The 22787-nt window shown below is 41.1% G+C and overlaps 1 protein-coding gene across 1 annotated transcript in view; it reads right to left on the bottom strand.

Annotated features, from left to right (window-relative positions):
- Positions 1–576: 576 nt before the first annotated feature.
- Positions 577–22787, bottom strand: part of CDC5L (cell division cycle 5 like) — a 32135-nt gene continuing 9924 nt past the window's right edge. Inside the window, exons 10-16 of the mRNA XM_005490365.4 lie at positions 21293–21455; positions 20100–20264; positions 18405–18485; positions 17839–18084; positions 14890–15087; positions 3332–3544; positions 577–1213 (exon numbers count right to left, since the gene is read on the bottom strand). Of these exons, the coding sequence (XP_005490422.3) occupies positions 1109–1213; positions 3332–3544; positions 14890–15087; positions 17839–18084; positions 18405–18485; positions 20100–20264; positions 21293–21455 (1171 nt within the window). The 3' untranslated portion in view covers positions 577–1108. The remainder of the gene's footprint in view (positions 1214–3331; positions 3545–14889; positions 15088–17838; positions 18085–18404; positions 18486–20099; positions 20265–21292; positions 21456–22787) is intronic.

Below are 22787 nucleotides of genomic sequence, written 5' to 3'. Positions count from 1 at the left end.
CACAGCCCTGACAGTGCTCCCCAGTAACATTTCCAAGGCTAAGCAAAGTGACACTGCAATCTGGTAAAATTCCAGGCAGCAAAATCCCCATCTGAATTTCAAACACATCCAAGTAAAATTGCATGATGCATGTTACTGGGTGTATTTAATTGCTGAATTTTGTGCTGTTAACAAGTTTTGTCTTTTTCCCTGTGCCTTTCCACAATCTATAGCTCAAAAAACCCAAAATGTAGGCACATTCCCACCTTTCCCTAATTCTATCCTTACCCTTCAAGGCAAAGCAATGAGACACTAAAATTCTGCTGGGATGTGGTGAAAGGAGGAGAAAACCCAGAGCTTCTTTCCCACCCCATACCATGGGCCACAAAGCAGCAAATGATTTATAAAAATTAATGCTTAGAAAATTTAACAGTACATTTTCTACTGAAATCTGTTGTTCCATTAGGCATCAGGCCATGCTGGGTGTCTTTATAAAATTTATCCCTATATGGGTCCAGGATGGGGAGATTATGCCAGTGTGACCATTAGAGCACCTAGATAAAGCTGGGAGTGTTTATTCACAGGCACAGAGAAGAGTTGGGAACATGGTATTTATTATCTGGACATCAACTATCCTGCACAGGTAATTCCTATTACAAATTATTCATGGAAAATAAAGGCAGCAGCAGGGGGAAGGGAAGACCAGAAAAACAAAGGAGGGCTGGGATAGGTGAAGATTCAATTTTAGTTAAAAGACAGACATTATTACTTCATTGTTTTTTAACATTCCAGGTTTATTCAAAAGACATTATTCTGTATGTATCTTACAGGTCTTAAGACTGGTAAAACACTAGGAAAAACGTGATAACCCTAGCAAATGAAGACATGGCTGAAATCATACCAGAGTGATTTTTCTTTCAATAAAATTTTGGACATTTCAATCCCATTTTTAACACTGGCCAGAGCTATTCATACCTAGAGCATTTGGAATAGTCCATTGAAGGAACAAAACTTGACAAGATGGAAACAGCAGACTACACTTGATTTCTGCAACTGCTGGCAAAAGCTGCTGGAGAAGTATCTGCACACTTTAGAAATGTTACATCAGTGACAGATGGAATTTTGTGCTTTAATACTTTGCTTGAAAAGTCTCTTTATCCAACATGAAGTCAGCAAATCTCTGCTGGAGCTCCTTTTCTCTCTCCTGCTGTCGCTGCACATCTTCCTTCAGACACTGTAAGGAAAACATCATCAAACAACCAGTCAGTTTTCCACCAGTCACACCCATGAGGATCATTACCAAAGGCTGTATTTTAGTTCCTCTAGAGGAAGAGCTCAGAATTAAGACAGAACATTGCTGAAATTACTTACTTTAAATATAAATGTAAAACAGAGCAGTGGATGTAAAGTATCAAGAATCACAGTTATTTCAAATGTCAGGTACCTCACCCTGGTTTTGACAGCAGCTAAGATCAAATGCTTCAAAAGGAGAGATTTCAAATTGGAACCTTGCCATTTACTAAAAACAGGTGCTACTAGCAGCTATCAAGTGATTTAATATGTTTTAACTGTTATCTTTCAGTAAATCAATTAATCACTTCTGAGTTTGTAGACACATCTATCAGCATTTCTAAATCATCTTCACAAAATCAGTTTTAAGAACTGATGCATTTTATATTTTTTTAGCAAGTGGTTGAGAATATCTAAGCCTCAATGGAAGCCTCTGTTCTGGAGGAAAACCACATTACAATAAATGTTCTGCTCAGGTGAACACTCATTCCTCGGAAAGAAAGGCTGGTGCTGGTTCAAACCTAGGACTGAGTCTTGATTAAGGGTTGTTTCATTAGCTGAATAAAAGGAGAATATCCTAGAGATCCTTAAACTAAGGAAAGTGGATCCAAAGTAGTGATTTCAGGTATATATCAGCATTTAGTCTGCTGGCTTTTAAGGAAAAAGGAGGTTTTAGGCAAATTTTACATTTACCCAAAGCTCTAAGAGTAATTAAAACCGAAACAAACCAAATCAAGAGAGATGGAACTTGTGCTGATATGCATTGCAGAAGACTTATAAAATAAACCACACAAGGAAATAAAAAACCCCAAAGTTAAAGAACACACTGCCAGATTAGTCCCAGCCTCTAATATGTGTATCACAGAATCTTTGATACTGAAGTAAAACACAGATGAATCTGGTAACAGCCAAAAGTGTAATTTTAAGAAAGCATTAAAAACTGGATACTAACTCAGGCTGTAAAGGTCAGTGTTGGGGAAGATGAAACAGGAAAGCCTTATAAATATGATTGCCTGGCAAAAGATTTTGAGAATATGGAAACTGTAAGCGAGATTAAAATGAAAGCAAGCTTTGAGATACTTTAGTTACTGAACAACTGGAAAACAATGGTGTGGCTGGCTGAAGGTAATCCTCTTTTGTGACCGTGTTCGCAGGGGTCCGAGGATGAGGGAAGAGATGAGGATCGGACTCCATGTTTCAGAAGGCTGATTTATTATTTTATGATATATATTATATTAAAAGCATACTAAAAGAACAGAAGAAAGGACTTCATCAGAAGGCTAGCTAAGAATAGAAAAAGAAGGAACGATAACAAAGGTTTGTGGCTCAGACAGAGAGTTTAAGCCAGTTCACTGTGATTGGCCATTAATTAGAAACAATCACATGAGACCAATCCCAGATGCACCTGTCGCACTCCACAGCAGCAGATAACCATTGTTTACATTTTGTTCCTGAGGCCTCTTAGCTTCTCAGGAGGAAAAATCCTAAGGAAAGGATTTTTCATAAAAGATGTCTGTGACAATCCCCTTTTGATGAAACAATTCCCTCTGCTTGCAGACAGGTCCAAGGGTCAGAGCAGACCCTACTAGCTTGGCAGACAGGACCCAAAGAGTAGTTTTGAGGGTTTAAAATGTAACACAGCATGGTAATGTAATGATTCTTATAGGCTGTATGTAAATGCTATAGGATTTGTATCTTGTACTAGATTGGTTAGTGAGAATTAGAATATTCAACACAGAAGAAGACTTATGGTATTGTAAGGGAACCTTGATCTCTTACCCTCTTATCCTCTCATCCTCTCTCTCTCTCATCCTCTTTACCACTGTCTTTACTTCTCTCAGGCCTGCTCTAAGCTGTGGCTGGCAGCTCCCAGCAGGACCCTGCACCCAGGCCCTTTGCAAACCCCAAATTCCACGACCTGGCTTCAGAGATCTCTCATCTCCATCCATCCTGACCATCCTACCCCCCAACACTCCTACAGGTCAGAGCTCCTGCCTTGTAAAAACATCTTTTCCACGAGGTGCCTGTGTGTGACCTCAGGTACTGGATGCTGGAATCTCACCTCCAGTCTCCGAGGGATGGCAGCATCCTCGTGCTTCTTCAGCTCCTCGAAGGTGCGCAGCTCCAGGTGGGCCTGCTCGATCTGGTCCCACAGATCATTCAGCTGCTTGATGAGCCCCATTGCTCGAGACTGGTAACCACCAAGGAGGATCTTCAGCTTCTTCTCCATCTTGGCAGCCCTCTTAGCTTCAGTGGTCATGTGGCCTCTGTTGATCTGCCAGAAGGAACACAAGAGTTGTTTTAGTTACACAGAATTCAAAAGTCAAAAGAGACAAAAAAGAATAAAAATATATCTGTGGAATAGTGTTGAGTTGATCAAGTTCTTTAATTTCTATTAAAATAATCATACTTCACATTTTACAACAATCTAGGCATTTTGGATTAAAATATTTATAATAGACATAACACATCTTTAAAATTGTAATCCAGACAAAATCCATAAATAGACAAGTGACACAAATTACAAAATTCTGTCACCTGGGACACAACACCAATAACTGAACATATTTGTGTTTATATGTTATAAATGTTGTACAAAACATTTATAAATAGCAAAGGTAATAGAAGTCTTTGTGTATTTTTCCACCTGGGTAAAATTATGAGCACTAAAAGAATGAAATAGCCATCAGAATTTTTAAAGGCATCAAAGAAATCTTTAACACTGAATCCCAATCACAAATGGCCTAAAGATGAAGATTAAATATTTGGAAGAAATTGTTCCCTGTGAGGATGGGGAGACCCTGGCACAGGTTGCCCAGAAAAGCTGTGGCTGCCCCATCCCTGAAAGTGTTCATGTTGGACAGGGCTTGGAGCAACCAAGGTGATGGTGGAAGGTGTCCCTGCTGTGGCAGGCAGTGGAATGAGATGATTTTTACAGTCTCTTCCAGGCCAGGCCATTCTACGATCCTATGAAACCAAGAACACACTGAGCACAACTGTGCACACTGAGCACAACTGTGGAGAGGTACAACAGCTCAGATCTTTCAACAGGGACATAAGGTTCCTTGTTGAAGCTTTTTTAATATTGCTTCCTTAAAAAAAAAACCCCAACAAAACAAATTTTTTTTTTTTTTAGAAAGGACTGTGTGAAGAATGTCAAACTCAAGAAAAAATTGAACTTCTCATATTTTGATTTTTGCCACAAGTAAAGATATAGTAGTGGAGAGCATGAAATGTGATATGAAAGTTTCTCAAGTATTAAAATATAAAAGACTAATTCAGAACCACAGTGTCTGAGTCACCAATCCTTGCCTCATTTCTTTAAAAATCAAAGCTTTGCTGGTAAATGTTCTCACATACAAAGAAATTACCAATCATCAACCAAAATGCAGCACCTTTTCATTGATACAATTGCTCAATATATCATTTATTACCAATGAAACAGAACTCCTTTGAGGAGGAACTACTGAAGAGAGATCTGCCCTTCACAATGATAACTACAGTCAGCCATCACAGTCTCACACACCAAGCTACTGCAAAGTGCATTTCATCAGCGCTCCAACTGTACTGAAGTACCCTCTGTTACACAGCTGCAGGTTTCTGTAATGTGCCCTCCTACTCCTTAACAATTTATTCACTCATTTAGAACAGTTTTAGTTGGTGGTGCAGAGATAAACAAAGTGAATGGTCAAGGGAGCAAACTGTTAATGGGTGAGTGAAAGAGAAATTTGACTTTCTGAGCTGTCTAGTTTGCTCCTGGGGAGAGCCATGCAGACTGCTACGCTTTTCAAACTTTGCTGGCAATGTAGACTTAAGCTATGCCCAAGGTGCTTTAAGCATACAGAAAGGCGCCTCTTTTTCAATATTTATATAAATCTAGAGAAAATTAAATAAATAGATTAGGGATTTGTGAGGATACTCTCTGATGGAAAAGTATGAAAGCTTTAAATGTCTTCATTGGTAAATAATATGCTATTACTGCAACAACAAATACAGCTGTGCGGTCAATGAACTATTTTCCAATTACTGTTTCTTGGATGAAAAATGTATGCTGAGCACCACTGACATTTAGAGATCACGGAATACATGGATGCACAGGCAAACAGAATTCTGTTTGTAACAGAGGCCTAATGTAACAAAGATCAACTGTGCATGTTGCTCCCAGCATTACAGACAATATAGAGTATGGCTGGTATGAAATGAAACTCCTATCACAATGTCACTCTTCAGGGCAGGCTAAAAAGGACCATTTAGAGAAGTTCCACTCTTCTGTCATCCTGAGTGAAGATCTCCTTCTTTGCTGTGAGGGTGGTGAGGCCCTGGCCCAGGCTGCCCAGGGATGTGGCTGTCCCATCCCTGAAGTGTCCAAGGCCAGGCTGGATGGAGGTCTGGGCAACCTGGGCTGGTGGAAAGTGTCCCTGCCCTTGGCATGGGGCTGGAATGAGCTGAGCTTGACGATCTCTTCAAGCCAAACTATTCTGTGATTCCATGATCTCTCAACAACCTAATTTCCTAACAAAATGTTAAACACTGAGTATCTGAGGGCATAAATACAGTTATCAGCACTATCCCCACCATACAGAGAAGAGACTGGATCAGGGCACGGTGGTCACAAGCCCTGAATTATCCCCAAGCTCCAAGTACAACCAGCAGCAGTGGCAGTATTGGCTTGGTCTCACACTTTTACACTCTTCAGCTGGGATTCACTTTGCTTGGCTTTAGACATCAACATCTCAGTTTGTCCAGGAGATCTTTCTGTCATCAGGAGAGAAACTGGCAACTCCAGGGCATGGCTCATCTGATCCAGGGCCTTGGGACAGGATTAAACACCTCAGTGAAGGGCTCTTCACTGATGGTGATGGGAGCACAAACTGTTTGTTGAGACACTGTTATCCAAGACCAGGTAGATCAACCCCACGCCAAGTGTGTACTATCTGAAAGTGCTAGATATAAAAAAGCTTTTTAAAATTTAAAGCTTCTAACAAAGCCAGTTCAAGTCTAATATTTATTACAGTATCAGACCCTGATTATTTGAGCACTCTTGAAATTTTCCGAGAATTTGACTTAATATTTCTGAGTTGGTCTGGATCCTGGACTCCTAACTACTAGAACTCCTTAGGTTATGTGTTCCTATATTGCTTTTCTACTCAGTTCCTTGTCCCATCTTGGATTATCATAGGCCTCACTGCTGTGAAAAGACAAAAACAAGAAAAAGAAAAGAAAAAAGCCTCCCAAGTTTCTAAAACCAGAAATAACAGTCCTTTCTTCCTTCTCTGATTAGGGAGAAATGTGAACACTCACCATCTTTTCCCCTCCCTCCCAACTAGAAAATTTTAGGACCTACTATGAGAGGGTCAAAAGGAGGTCTCAGCTTTTGTAACAAATACTATTTATTAAAAATTGCTGACTGCTGCATTACAACTGCATATAATTTCAGTTCAAGCTTCATAAAATTTTAAGGCTCAGATACCAAGCTAAAAATTCCAAGCAGTTATGAAGAGGTGTGTTTAAACAGTAGTCTACATTATTTGCTTAAAGCAAAGAAATAGATTTGAGTAAAATCTGACAACCATTTCCCCCTGAACCTAACAGAAAGAGTAAAGACATTTGAAAGATTTCTCCACTTATTTATTTTGTACTGTTCCTTGGCCAGCTTTGGTTCTGCTGACTTTTAGACCAGCAACAACAAAATGAGAACAGCATGTACAGACACGGGGTAAGATGATATATGATGTTAAGGCAAGTGTGAGAGCTTCATCCCATCCCAAATCTCCAATGTAAAAGCTTCCCTCCGGACTCATAAAGTGGCGTTCAGTTTTCAGTACTGCACTAGAGAACCAAGGAAGAGAAACCAAAACAAGCAGCAGACAAAAGAGCCAAAAGAGCAACAGACATAACCAGAGGTTTATAAAACATGATCTAGAAAAGGGAGACTGACTGGAAAACCAGGGTTTGTTTGATTTGTTTTTCCTCTGCCGAACAAAAAGAGAAAAAGAAGACACAACACTCTGCTTTAAATATCCCAAAGTTAATTGTGAAAAATTCAACTGTTCTTACTGCTACTGAGAAAGGAAGAGGGACTTAAATTTGGGAAGGAAATTTTAGATGTTAGTTGTAAGGTTTAACTAAGGACAACGAAGGACAGAGAAGGACTCCTTATGAGAACAAACATCCACTGGGAAAGATTTAAGAAAAACTGACCCTGAGGAAGGAAGAGCTCAATTGCCTTAAAAACTTCATTTTCAGAATTCTCATCTCACCAGGTCTACTGAGGACACCCCTCCTCAGTTCCAAGGGTTTTGTGCTGTACTGACTTGGTTTGTTTTCCTTCCCTTTAATGTGGAGCTTCTGGTAATCCCTGAACAGCATTAAGCTCTCTTGTCTTTTAATTGATCTTCCTAATCACGCTAGATGGATTAAACAAACATGGAAGAAAAACTGCTGCATGTTCAGAGCAGAGGCACAGTCAAAGTAAACCAACCTGTTCCGTGACCTTGGAGAATCAACATCATCACAAAGCTGCCTCGCCTGAGCACAGACATCCTGTGCCAGCTTCAGCCACGCCGGCTGAGCAGAGCACTCCTGGAACACACATTGGACTACTCTAAACCTTACTGCAACTTCCTTCCTCACCTCAGACCCACACATGGCCCACCCAAATTCAGTTCTGCTGGCAGGAGATGGATTGACTTAATTGGAATGGCAGGTTTGTGAGCTTGGCTCGTGCTGGCTCAGCTGCAGTGTCTGCAGTGAGAGCGCTCAGCTCACAGCAGCCTGTGCTCCAGGCCAGGCACCTCCAACCACTCCAGGGACAAGAACCTCCACACTACAGAATCCTCTGGCCATGCTGGGATCATCTGCCTTTACAAGTTTATAGTGCACTCAACAATAGCATGTTTAAAAAAAAAAGTCATTAATTTCTCTACTTCAAAATGCTTTTTCAGTTCCAAGCTCTTGGGCAGAATTCTCCATTTTTGGCTTGAAACACTGTTATATCTGTCTAGAGTATGACCAGGCAAAACTCTCTGTAGAGCCCAGCCTGAGTTACCCCCAGGTTAGTGAAATGTAAGTCACCTCTGCTGGAAGCTGAGGCTTGGAGTTGGTATCAAACCAAAATTGCATGTCCAGTGTAGAACAATAAGGCCTCAATCTATTAAACAACATCAGCTCAGCTCATTAACCAAAACCACTTCATGGGCTTGACACAATTTCACATTTCTGCTGTGGCACTAAAGATGACAGAATCAGAGAATGGGTTGGAAGGGACCTGAAGGATCAAATCACTCCAACCCTCCAGCCATGGGCAGGAACACCTTCCACTTGACCAGGCTTCTCCAAGCCCAAGCCCAAGCTGGCCTTGAACACCTCATCTCCAGTAAGGTGCTCTACTTAATGTATGAGGGAGAATGAGGATCGTGAAGTAAAGGGGCTGATCAGGAACAGAGCAGTCAAAGAGGGACTGAGCTTGTAGCTGGTAAGACATCAAAAAGATGAAACTCATTCTAATTGACTGGGATCACACCAAATTTTTTATGGATTCACTTTAAAAAATCCTCAGTTTAAGGCACTGCTGGTAAGCAACTACAGCTTCCCAACTGGAACTAGACCAGATGTTCAGAGCTTGCACAGCAATATAAAGCTGCCTTTTCCCAGTTTAACAGGGGAGCCCCAGATAAACTCCTATATTGTACTTTGTCACGGAGATCAAGTACCACTACGACTTACTGATATCTACAGAACACTGTTCTCTCTACTCACAGCCAAATCTAATGACCCAAGAGCATGTTCCCCATGAAGTGTGTTCCACAAATTATGATGACTTGTCTTCAAACACCATGAGTCAGTGTGACTGCTGAGTAAAAACAATACAGGGAATATGAAATGCAAGTGTTCCTACAGGGGCTTACAGCATTCAACTAGAACTAGAATAATCTAGGAAAGTTACTGTGTAAGTCAGTAGTCATTGCTGTGACATTAAAGTCATGACATTAAAGTCCACTTTGAAGATTTTTATTTGAGAACTGCTTGTAAGACCAGCAGTTTTATGAGCGATACCCATACAAGTTTCCTACAAAGAAAGGAGGTTGTACTGAGGTGGGTGGCAGTCTCTTCTCCCAGGTAATAAATGACAGGATGAGAGGAAATGGCTTCAAATTGCATCAGGGGTGGTTTACACTGGATATTAGGAAAAATATTTGTTATGGAAAGGGTTGCCAAGCATTAGAACAGGCTGAATAGGGGAGTGGTGAAGTCACCATCCCTGTAACTGTTCCAAAAATGTGTGGATATGGCACTTGAGAACATGGTTTAGAGGTGAACAAGATGGTGGTATAAGGTTGATGGCTGGACTTGGTGATCTTAGGGGTCTTCCAAATTTAATGATTCAAGGATCCTATCTCAGTCACAGCAGAAACATGTCTAGAAAAGCACAGTTTATGACGAAAACCAATTTATTTTTACTCAACTTTTTTGGAAACTCTCTACCACTCACTGGGGAAGAAAAGCCTTGCATTAAGATCACAGACAGCACCACCCACCAAAGGCCAAGAGCTTTGATTAACCACAAGCAAACCGAGGTCTCTGCAGTGTCTGGTGAGGTCACAGGGCAGCCAGCACAGTGTAATCACCTCCAAACACCACTCCTGCACTACCACAGTGCTGCACTGGCCTCTTCCAGGGGCTGACAAGGTTGTGGAACCCCAGGCAACAGAGGAGCTGCCAAAGAGCCTGGCTCCCTCTCAGTACAGCAGAAGCTCAGGGGAGATCCTGCAGCACTCAGTTCTGGACAGTGAGGGTGTGCAAAGGCCTTTGCAATGACAGCTTGGTCAATGCTGACATTTATTTCCAAGCACACTAAATTACCAGATTCTGAACAATCTGACAGTGAAGACCCCTGATGCCTCTCTGCTGTGATCCTCCGAAGTGGATTCCACAAATGCAAGACAATAGCACAAAATAAAAAATGTGACCATAAAACCAATGCTACTCAGGATTTTCACCATATTTTTGTGAGCAATTTCTCTGTTCCTACTCCTATAAAATCTCTTATTTTCTATAGGTGCTTTCTGAGTACCAGCACACCTGAAAATGCAAAAGAAACTGCAAACTTTAGCACATAAACTAGAGAGAAATTAAAAGACAATCTCCAATAAACTAAAGTGATACACCCTGCATCAGAGTGTACCATGTACCCTATAAAACTCCACCTAAGCAAATTTTTCTTAATCTGAATTAATTCAGAAGACTTGGGCTGCAATTAAAAGCAACAATCAACACTTTGATAAATCATCACCTTGATGTATCTTGGATACTGCAAAGAATAGTTAATTTACCAGATTTTGCACATACAGTGTGTCTTAAACTTTTCCCCTGTAGGGTTCCAACAGCATTTATAATTTAGTAATCAACTGAAATGATAATAATATTAACTACAACAATTTTAATGAAAGTATTTGTGTTCTGCAAGCCAGCTTTATTAACTGTCTTCAAAGGAAAAGTAAAGATGGCAGGAAGTTTCTATGTTGTGAACTACAAAGGGAAGCAACTAGGCTGTTAAATAGATGCCTTTACTATCTCATTTCATCTTATAATGTTCCCAGTTTAACATGTTACTAGGAATGCTTTTCTTTACAAATGTATTGTTTGGAAGAGAAGGGAGTAAAAGGTATTGCAGAGAACTGAAGCCATTACTCAACACAACTGCAAGTATCAGAAAACTCCAATTTCTGAAATCACTTGCTCTGCAGCGTAGCCTAGCCTTGGGAAAATACTTTGGGGTTTTAAAGCTACTGGAAAGATCAGAAAATTCCACAAATCTAAGGTGTACCAGAGCCACATACTGAGGTCACAGGGATTCACCTGCATAGACCTGAAACTCCCCATTTTAATCCACGAAAACTCACATACTAATCCTCTAACACTCTTAACCCACATTAATAACACATTCAAGGAGCCCAAAACCCTCAAAACAAAGCAATGAAAAGTATCACTAATACACAGCAGTACACTCCAACATCAGAGCTACTGATGAGCTGTGGATTTCTGATGATGCCTGGACAGGACACCCAGCCAAACAGAAGCTCTCCACAAGGCTCCACTTTGCCTCCTCAAGTTCATCAATAACAGCACAAATCTGTTTGTGATATCAGCATCCATTTGAGAAAGATAAATGTAATGTCAACACAGAATGCCACCACTAAACCACTCAGGCAGTGAGAACAGGACAATTAGAGGAAGATGAGTGTGTGTCCACACCCTCAATCCAACCAGGAATCTCTGAGTGATGAAGATAGACCCAGAAACAGCTTGGTTTTTCTGCACAAGATCTGCAGGGTATCAGCAGCCCCATATGGAAGCATTAGACAGTGACTTCCCCATGTGCAGCTGTGCCAAATATCACTGCACTGTCGTGGTTTTTTCCCTCTAAAAATCTTAATGCACATAAATGGGCAGAAGCAGCCCCCAAAACTGACCAACGTCTGTTGCTGCTGCTGGTAAACTTTGTTTCACAGTTTCTACTCTTCTCACAAAGACAGCTAAGAGTAAAAGCAAGTGTCTTGGGGTACCAAAAGCTGATCTAATATCCCTGCTTTTCATTAAGCTTGTCTGATACTTCCCATTAAAATATCTATTTCAACTGATATTGCTTTCAGACAATTTTAATTGGAAAAACATTAAAATGAAGGTGGGTTTTGTCATTGCTGAGAATGGGGTAGGGAAAGAGAATCTGTGCTTTTTTATTGCATATTCATTAGTTCATTAAACTGCTCTGCTTTTTATTTATTGTTTAAGAAACGATTCAGCAGGTGAGCTATGCTTAAAAAACCTGTATATCTTCCTTTTAGGCAGGGCCTTTTAGGGTCAAGCCACAGAGCTGCATTTTGCACACACTTGGGAGAGATTTTCAGTTCAAATTCAACTTTGCACAGAGTCCACCTGCACTCAACAGCAGTGAGTTGTGAGAGGCAGCACAGGGCTCGCTGCACCTGCAGGCACAGGGCTCTGCTGGGTCCCCTGGGGTGGAATTTGGGAACACAGGAAAATGGGAGAGCAGGATTGTGTGTGGAATTGCACTATGAGTCTCATCCAGCAGCACTCAGAGCTCCCAGGGGACGCAGCTGCATTAGCCAGAGTCTCACGACTACAGTGACTGATAACAGACACAGAAGGGGTCAGGTTGGAAGGGACCACAGTGGCTCCTCTGCTCCCTCCTCTCTGCTCAAGCAGGGCCATCCCAGAGCACACGGATGGGATTGAGTCCAGGTAGTTCTGGAATATCCCCAGTAAGGGAGACTCCACAGCTTCTCTGGTCTCTGTGCAGTGCTCAGTTTTGCCTCCTGTCCAGGTGGAACTTGCTGGGCTCAGTCCCTGCCCGTGGCTCTGGTGCCATTGCTGGGCCCTGGAGCAGAGCCTGGGCCCTGCTCTGCCCCTCCCTGCACACAGGGACACCCAGGGCTGAGGGCCCCTCTCAGCTGTGCCTCCTCTCCAGGCTGAACAGCCCCAGCTCCCTCAGCCTTTCCCTGTCAGGGAGATGCTCCAGTCCCTCCATCACCTTTGTCACCCAGCACTGGATCCACTCCAGGAGCTCCAGGTCTCCCTTGCCCTGAGGAGCCCAGAACTGGGCACAGCACCCCAGATGTGCCTCAGCAGGGCTGAGCAGAGGGGCAGGATCACTTTTCTAAGCTTGATGGGACACAGCTAACAGGATTTTGTTAAGCGTCTTTCACAGAATCCCATGCAATGTTGGCAGAAAATAAAACCTTTTCCTTTTTTTTTTTTTTGGCAAGACCTCTGATTTGTATTTTGCTTCCTGGGTGACTGTCCTGTGACTGCAGAGCAAAGACCATTTAGAACAAACATACATGAGCTTGATAAATGATAACTTGACCTCACTTTGCTTCCGTATCCTTAATACACATTCCACCACCAACTACTCATTCAAATATAGGGAAGAGAAGGACAGAAATCAACAGCAAAAGAAAGCCCACACAGAAGTAACCAATTTAGACTGCAGAAACAGTGCACAGGATAAAGGCACAGGGCCACACACCAAACAATTAAGAGAAAACAAAATATTCAAGAGCTACCCATTAAGCAAGTACCATCCACCCTGTGCAGTAAATGAGGCTGTGGAAAAACTAGGCTGCAATCATGAAATTAAAGACTGTCTCAAAAAGCATATGCACAGGCAAATTAAGGCTGTTCATGCATTCCCTAACTTGGACTGTTTGACTTTGCAACTTTAATAATGCCCTTCTAGCATAAATTTGGACCTAAGATATTTAAATTTTAAAAGGATTTGTACACAAATTAGGTGCAGCCCTCTGACTTCTGGCACGCTGCCTGCCAGGCCGGGCTGCTGCTGAGCTCCCTCACGGGTTTGGGAAGCAGAGCAAGGGAGAGTGCGGCAGGCAGCGCTGGGCAGGGCAATGGCGCTCTCTGCTGGGTGAGCAGCAGCACGACAGCGGCTCTGGAGTCCATACTAAACCCCTACTACAGGGATACACGCAGGTGAACTGCTCCTGGCCTGCAGCTGGGCTAAAAACTGCGGGAGCTGCACCTGGACAACGCCCTGGACTGACAGACTTCACAAAACACACACTCACATCGTATTTCATGTGTATGAATCAAGTGAAAATTCAGCCTTTCTGCCCTCTAGTTATTTCTGGGATAGCAGTTGTTTGGGGAGGTTTACTTCTAGCAACAGTAGCTATGTTGATGTTAAATAAAGAAAAACTTTTTTTGCAAAGTTTCCTTTTACCATAGGAAAAAAATAATCTGATTCTTGCATAATTTGGAGAGACTTTTAGGCTAAAGCAGTATTTTAGAAAACATTTATGACTTACTGCAAGTCAGAACAAACATGTTCTGTGGGAAGAAACTGTTTCAGACCAGCTCACTTGTTATCGTGAAGGTTGCCTATTTTTGGTTTTTTGTATGGAGTGTTTGAGTGAAAATCTACAGAGGAATGGGCAAGGGAAATCAGTGTCAAAGGGTCTGACAAAGGCAAGTGAAACGGGATCACAGACATCCATTGTTCTCTTTTTTGGAGGGAATCTCTGGAACTGGAAAACGATGCCAGTCTGGAAAGAACTCAAGACTCTAATCTTCATGTATGTAATAGTCAGTCAGAAACCAAAATTAAGTTGGAAAGAGAACTTGAGAGGAACTTTGGCACAGAGATGGTTTTTTTAAGTATCTTTCTCTGAGGTTTCTCCTCATCCTGGCCACAATCAAGTGCAAACTGAGGAAGATCTGATCCACTCACAGCACAGATTAAGAAAACATAAAAAAATCCACATGCAATTAACAGACAGCAGAACCTGACCTTCTCTCCAGTACAGAATGGAGTGGATGAGCTGTGTTACAGCTAATAGTGCAGAGAGAAACTTTGTGTGGGAATACTCTGTGTGGGGATATTGTAAGGAGGAAGATGAGAGAAGGTGACTTTAGCACCACAATAACATCTATAAACTCCCTAGGAAAATTCCTCAACAACCAACCTTTTCAAATGGATCCCTTTAAAAGACCTGATTAAACTCCTACAAGGAAAAATCACAAAAAACTACAAGGAAACTCAAAGAAAAGGAGGTACAAAAGGTAGAAAAAAGTGACACTAACCTCGAGTCTCTTTTCAAGTGATTCTATCCTGTCCTTTTTGCTGGCCAGGTTAGCCCTTGTGTAGCGGCTCTGTCCAGGCAGGTACAACACTTGGCTGTAACATTCTTCCCACACCTGGTTATAAGCTTCACTTGACAGCTCTCCATGCCCCATTCCTTGCTTTACCACCTCCATCTCTTGTGCCAGTAGATCCTGTGCCTGTTGGAAAGGATGAGAGAAGTTGCAGTTACAATACACAGGATACAAGGAATTTTTTTTTTCTTTTCAAACCTTCAGTGTGCAATTCATGGGGGCAGCTTTTCTTTTCATACTCAAAGCTCACCATCAGGTTAAGCTAACTATGAAATTAAACACAGATGCTGTGGATTACAAATGAAACCCAGGCTAGAAGGCTCCTCACAGCACAACTATCCCTCATTTTATATAATTTGGCCAAACCTGACATCACTCTGGCGTGGCTAATGAAAGCTGTGGCACAGCGAGATACTTCATCTTGCTGCACAAGAACCGAGATAAAAGCAGGGACCTTGAGGGGAGGGAGAACTGCACAGACAGAAGCAGCTGTCCTATGAAACAAAAATCACTTTTCATTTCCTTTTGCTTGCCCTTCTCCACACAACCTGGAAAGTCAAGTCTAAACATTCCCGAGTGAGCTGTGTAAGTTCTGCTGCAGGAAACACAACTCTGACTGCAACTAACACGTTCTGTGGCTGAGGAACTGGTGAGATATGAGCACTCTGCTGCTTCCACTTTAGTTTTCAAAATTTACAATGAACTGAAAATATTCTTGTTGGTCTCACAACTCTTAATATTTCTGACAAAGAGCCTGGCCTGAAAAACTACACAGGCATCCAGGTCCTTCTGATTTTACTAATAACTAAAAAACTAAAGCATCTTTGCCAGTCTAAGACTTCATTGTTTATAAGAACGTGTCCATCTCCTCTCTTTCAATAGCATTTACAGGTGCAGCACAAATCTCCCTATCAGCAGTAGCTATCTTACTGCAAGCACATGTTATGTTTTGTAACTGCACACTGACCAGGTAGAAATTCAGGTATCACCAGATTAGATGATTCCACAGACACTAAGGAAAATAAAATTAATTACTTGTTCTTCTTGATGGTTAAGACAGATAAAATAGGAGTAACACAACCACACCTGACAAAGCTAAATGTTATAAATTTCAATTAGCCAAGATTAGTGCACTGTGAGGAACTACTTGAGGGTATTTACTTGTGGCACCAGAAGTGCTTCCCAGCTCCAGGAGCTCAGCACACCCTGCCCAGCACCACTGCCAATCCTTCCCAAAAGAGAACTGCACATCAGGAAAAAAAAGGAGTATTTTATGAAAGGGTTTTAGGATGAAGATGTTCTAAAAACAAACGAAGTAAAGCAAAACAAACAAGGTCCAGATGATATCACAGAGATAGGAAAATTTTCTGGTTTGAACTGACTTTTTAGACAAGGGGGAATATTGTGATGAATGTCAGAGAGCAAGCAGGAATGCAAAAAAACTTCTGCCCATCAGTTAGGAGATGAAACTTCCAGGGACTTTGAAGAAAAAATTCCAGACAAAAACTACTGGACCGTGTAATAGTCTCTAAGGGAAGTGATAGCAAACCTGATTCTTGCTGCACTTCAAAACAACCAGAGAAAGCACTTGGAGAACATTCCTAAGGGAACAATCTGACACTGGCAGGGCAGTGAAATTCATGATCTAACTGTATTTTCCATCTTTAATGTCTCCTGGTAAGAGATCTTGAAGTATAATTTTTCCTTTCACAGCAAATTGGAAGTACATACTGTTCAGTGTTTCTCCTTTCAGGCTCTACATTCATTGGTCAGATATGGTCAAGGACATGGATTTAAAATCTGCTTGTGTATCTTTAGAGCCACCTTAAAGGAATAAGGGATTTAGGTGCAGAGGTACAACAGGTATTGTCAGAGGACAAGTCTAAAGAGACAGACAACTTGGTGGCATGTGATTTTGCTCTTTTCATTCATTTTTATTCCTGTAGGCATTTGGTCAAAGGTTACTGGCACAGCTTCACAGGTGAAGCTCTTTGAAAGACCTAAACCACAAAATTGCCTATCTGTCACTTGGCAGCAAAAGCCAACATCTGTAGCTGCTTAAATAAATGAACACCCTGAACTGGAACCCTGGTCCAGAGCTGCTGTTTAACTTGGGATTACAATGCAAAACAGGACACAGTGCCCAGGCCGCCCACTCACTGCAGCCAGCCAGGGCCCAATCTGCCTGCTCAGCACTTCTGGGCCAGGTATGGCTGCAAGGTCAGCTGCCACAGCCCAGCAGGCTCTGCAGCAGCACAGCTTGCCTGGATTGAGCCTGACAAGCACAATTAAGCAACTTGATTTGCTGCTCCAAGGTATAAGCTGAATACCATTGTCCTATTTGGTCTGCACTGTTTTGAAGAAAATGCTTTGTGATTCTGGATTAATAAAATTCAGAGGCAGCACAAGGTGGGTATCACACCTGGTTAATGCCTCAATGATTTAACAGCAATTTACAGAAATGGCAAAGTAGAATTTGGTAACTATTGGGGTATTACTCCTCTTAGCCTTATTTAAAATGATAAGCAACCACAACACATTCAAATTTGTATCTCAGTGACAATGTCTATGGGCAAATACAGCATCCTCATCATTCTGCTGAAAACCCAGATTAACATCAGCTCACAGACAGCAGAATGTGCACTTAAATCATCCTTACTTATTAACTTATCCTTACTTAATGCTTGGCAGTGCTGGGTTAATGATCAAACCTGATTATCTGAGAGGTCTTTACAATCCCAACAACTCTATGATTACAGCCCTTCATACAACCCTCTGGAGACCTCCCAACTCAATTCTTTCCAGGCTTTTTTCCCTAATATTACAGAACCATGCCCTAAGGAGTCCTTAGGTCTCCTCAAGCCACATAATTCTCACCTTCTTGAGATCCTCTTTGGAGAACTTCTCATAGGGATTTTGTTCCAGGTAAGCCATGTGCTCTGCATTGTTGCTTCCAAATCCTGGGCCTTTGCCCTTCTTACCAGTAAACTGTTCTCCAAATGGATGGTGTAAAAGATCAAAATGAAGCATGGTAATCATCTCTTTCTTTATGAGTTCTTCACTTTTCTGCAAGTCTGTTAGAGGTGGTTCCACATTTAAGGGTCTCAGTATTGTTTCATTAACCTGTTCAGGAATAAAAAAAGTTTGTAAATATAATATACACCTAAGATATTAAATTCATGTATCTCCACTCCGGTATGAATTTTATCTATCAGCTAAACCTCACAGAGGATGTACCAAAACCCTTGTGACACATGCAGCAATCTCAGCATCTGTGCAGACAAAATACCACATGACAACTCTGCTGGGGAAGCTTCATGAAAATCAGAACAGTCAAAGATTTCACTCTCTCATTATTTCCTTTGACTGTATTTCCTCTTATACTGGTTAAAGCCTTTATTTTAAATTTTTGTTCCTTAGCAGTGAATTTTGTTTCCACTTACTTCTGAGGGCCGTGGTAGATTCTTCTGCACAGCTTTGTGCATCCTCTTCAGCTCCTTGGCACGCTCTGCTTCTCGGAGAGCCTGAACAGACAAGGCAAGTGTTACTGCAGCCACTGTAACTCAGTCAGATGCTGCTAGGAATGTATGTGATATAAAAACTAATTGATTATTGCAGCAAAGATTCCTTCTACTATACAGACTTCATGTTACTAAGCCAGAGCTAAATAATGTGATGACAGCATAATTCACTGCCTCTAAAGTGAATGGGAAGAGCACAACAGATTAACTCCAACAGAAAAGAGATCTTCAAAAGTCATTTCCAGGCATCAAATCCTCCTTCAATCTCAACTGCAGCAAGATTTTGTTCTTTACACATTTCTCTATGTCTGACAGCTGCTCTAATTCTTCAGACATTAAATCCACCAGGAAAAGAAAGACTCTTAAATTAGCAGCCATGACTCTGTTTCTCATCTTCAATGACCTAAAGTACATATTTCACTAAAACAATACTTGTTAAAGTGGAAAAACAAGTTAGAGTTCTTTTTACAATACACTTTCAAGCAATAAAGAACATGAAAAGCCAGTGTTGTCAGGAACTTCAGGAACAATGACCAACATCTTCCATGTTCTAATCCCAGCATGTCACATCTTCACTTGAAGGCAGGATGCTGTTCTCTTGTATGATGGTACAACTCAGATTCTTTGTTCTACACACATACATTACTTGCATTTATTCAGACTTTTTATTAGGGTATGTATGCACAAGACATACAAATACATATATAAAACATGTTCCTCCCCAAACAGGACACATGAGGAATCAAATTCTGGGAAATGCTTATCCTATTTAAAGACCAAAGCATAGGATTTTGTAAAATATTTTGTTCACTTGTCAAGGCAGAGCCATTTTCAAAAAGTTCTCTGGACTCAAAAATCCCATTTATTTTTATGAAAAAGGTATATTTATACAAGGTACATAATAGAAAGAGATTTGCAAACAGAATTTAGGCTTAGCAATAAATAGAAAAGGAACTGTTTTTAGAAAGATTTAAAGTGTCTCTGGTTACTGGCCAGTACAGCCAATTAACTGGCAAAATTTAGGCTTGTACTTTATGCAGTTTTTCTTCATTCTAAACCAAAACACAACAAGGACCCATTCACAAATTGGCTCTTTGGGTAATCCTCTAGTAGTGGCCAAGAGTGCCAATTCCCTGCATGGCAGATTTTTATCTGTGTGCTATCAGCCTGCCTGAGTTTGTATACACCTGTCTAAGCTTTCACAACCAGCAACTTTTAACGTTGAGAGAATAACTTGAAACTGAAAAAAAAGCACAGCTCTTATGTGCTTAAAATCAAGCAAGTATCACTGTAGAAAAAAGCTGTTAATTAATTTTTTATATTCTGGGGGACAAATACAGCAGGTAGGACACAGGCGCTGTTAGGGACTTCATCCTAGAAAACGATGCGATACATAACATTAAGAAATTAAGAAAATTATTTAGAGAGGAAACTGATTTGGCCTCTGTGTGTGCATACTCTGATAGCAGCAAAGAAAACAGGTAAATTTTACTTTGCTATCCTGTAGAAGCTGTACCTCTTCCATCGAACAGGTGTGAAACGATGGGACCCATACAAGGAACACATTTTATTTTATTATTTTACACAAAAAGCACCATCCACATCTCACCCACTGACCTGTTTGCGGGCTTCTATATCAGCAGCATCTTCTACAAAGGTTTCATCTACTTCATGTTCTTCAAGTTCCTTTTCTGCATTTTCAGGCAGAACAATCTCAAAGTCATTCTTTGGAGCAGGGAGGGCCATGAGCCCCATGCGCAGGTGCTCCCGAGACTCCCTCTCCTGTGGGAAGAGCAGGGAGATGTGATTCTGGATTTACACCCTGAGTGCAGTGCAATGCCCTGAGAGCAACAATCACACTCCACTCATCTATATTAACACACTGATTATTCCACCTCAGTCTGCTGCAAAGCCAGCCAGCACCAGATCTGGATCTGGAGAGTCCACCAGGGATTTGAAGCCTCAGTTTCCCTTCTAGCAGTAAAAAGTCCTTTCACTATAAAAAGGCTAAGAGAGAACTAAAGTATAACTACATCAAATAAACCTTTTCCTTTTAAGCTAATAGGAATTTTGAATTTGAAGAGTTATTTTTGTGAGAACATGGCAAACACTTGGAGTGGATATCTTAGGTAGGCCAAAAAGAAAACTGCCAATAGCTCAGGTGGGAGATATTCAAAGCCACAGTCGAGGCTGCAGAATCAGCCACATAAAAGGAGTTCCCAAGGTGCCACCTATTAGGTATATACCCTTTTATGCCATGTCTAATTGGCAGGGCCCATCTGGCTGAATCTCCAAGAATGGAAACATCTGTTGCCAAAGGTAATGAAAAAGTCTGGATGGGACTCAGATTTCTGAACATCTCAAACCCCAGTGCTCCTAATGGCAAAAATTAAACTCCTTTAGCTCAGTGTTGTCAACATGGCAGACTGATGAAAAGGTCCTGTAGGTAAATCAGGAAGTCAAGATAATGAGGAATTTGGGGATTGTGTAGGATTGCAAGAAAAATGAATCTTTGCTCAAGATGCATTTCTTGCTCAGATTCAAAGATAGAAATAGGATGGAAACTTAACTATGTCTTCTCCAAGAAACAGTTTTAGTGTGTTTACTGAGCACACTGAAAGCCATTCTAAGCAGCAAGAATTCTGCTCTTTTAAATAAAGATTGTATTTTATTATTTGATGAGGACAGACCCCCTAGACAGGTGAAAGCAATATACATTTTATTAGAAAATAAAAATATTTTCAGCAGATGAGAACTAAAAACCTGAAAATAGATAGAGCACAGATTTCCACTTCTTAAGTACTACTCACCATTTGTTTTGCATAGGATGGGTCACTGTAATCTGCCATTCCCTCCTCTGGGTTGATGTTCAGTTTATCCCGCAGGGGAGTTCTCCCAGGAGTTGTGCCAAGGGCAGGTTTGGGAGTCAGCCCTCCCCGAGGAGTTAAACTCTCCGACCCCTGAGAGGGTGTTCTAGTGGAGTGCAATCAGTCATTAGTTTTTTACTAAAGAACTCTACTTACAGAAGTCTGAAAAGTTACATAAACACAGTCTATATATTCAATCTAGAGCTTTTCTTGGGAGGCAGTAAAATTGTAAACTGCAATTGCAAGAATACTAAAAATAAATTGTTTAAGTCAAGGTGCAACCAAGGTCCTGTCAAAGTGAAATCCAGGCACATCATAATTTCAAGAGAAGTTTCAGGAACTCCACCAACACAAACTCCCACTGCTGCTTTTGAGAGAAGAGCTTATCCAGTCACCAGGCATCACTCTGGGATGCAGTAACCAGGGCTGAATTGCAAGCTCTGATTTCCCCAGCACCTGGGCAAGTCATTTGCTCTGAAATCATCTGGCCCAACAGCTGTCCCACACTGCAACTGAATGGATCATCCTAAAATGCCTCTTTGCTTTCACTGACTATTGAAGAAGTAATTACATTATAATAATTACTTCTAAGCATCTGTGGTTAGGCAACATGGATTAAGTCTTAGATTTTGTTGGCCCCAATTGCTTCTCCTCTAGACTAGGAAGGAATATTGTTCTCTATCCCAATGACCTACTACATGAATGAGGGGCTACTTCATGGATTGAATTATTTTTCCCTCTGCTCAAGGACTGGATTTTCCCACTGACAGAGCATTTCTACAAGCAAGCCAAGTTGATCCACAGGTAACATATTTACATCTGCAAATCTGAACTTTAGAAGATAAAAAAACACCACAAAAAATTCCAAACAACAAAATTAGAGCATCTCTACTTTTTAAAATATCAAATAATGCAAATCAACAGCCAGATCACTCCAGGTCAAATTGTACATTCATTTTGCACCACAGTGACACCAACAGATCTTCAAAAAAAGCACTCACTGCTGGAACTGCTCTTTTTAATTAAAACATCAGGGCCTTTGCACACAGCTTCTGAACAAAATAAAGCTGCTTTGGAAAAGCTGCCATAAAGGTCCTTTTTATTTCATTCTCCACTTTTCCTACTAACGTGATACAAGTAAAATTAGAACCTAAGTGGAAAAATCTGACACACAAAATGTACCAATTGTAACATGTTTTAGCTGTATGGTATTTGACATTTGTGGGATATATATTTGTTCACTGTAAGAGTTAAACCAGCAATTCTGTACTATTTAGATTGGCAATATAAGAAATATTTTATTTTGGATATATATGGCTTATAAAATATTTACTCCAGCTTTTCAAAAATTCAGTGTGGGTTTGGCTGAGGGACCTCCCACATCTTTGATTCCAAGGTAATACTTTGGAAAGGCCAGGATCCACATACAGAATGACAC

This window comes from Zonotrichia albicollis, chromosome 3 (genome assembly GCF_047830755.1).
Source record: "Zonotrichia albicollis isolate bZonAlb1 chromosome 3, bZonAlb1.hap1, whole genome shotgun sequence".
Lineage (NCBI taxonomy): Eukaryota > Metazoa > Chordata > Aves > Passeriformes > Passerellidae > Zonotrichia > Zonotrichia albicollis.
The sequence above is the reverse complement of the archived record's forward strand: the minus strand, read 5'-3'. Positions and strand labels throughout refer to the sequence as shown.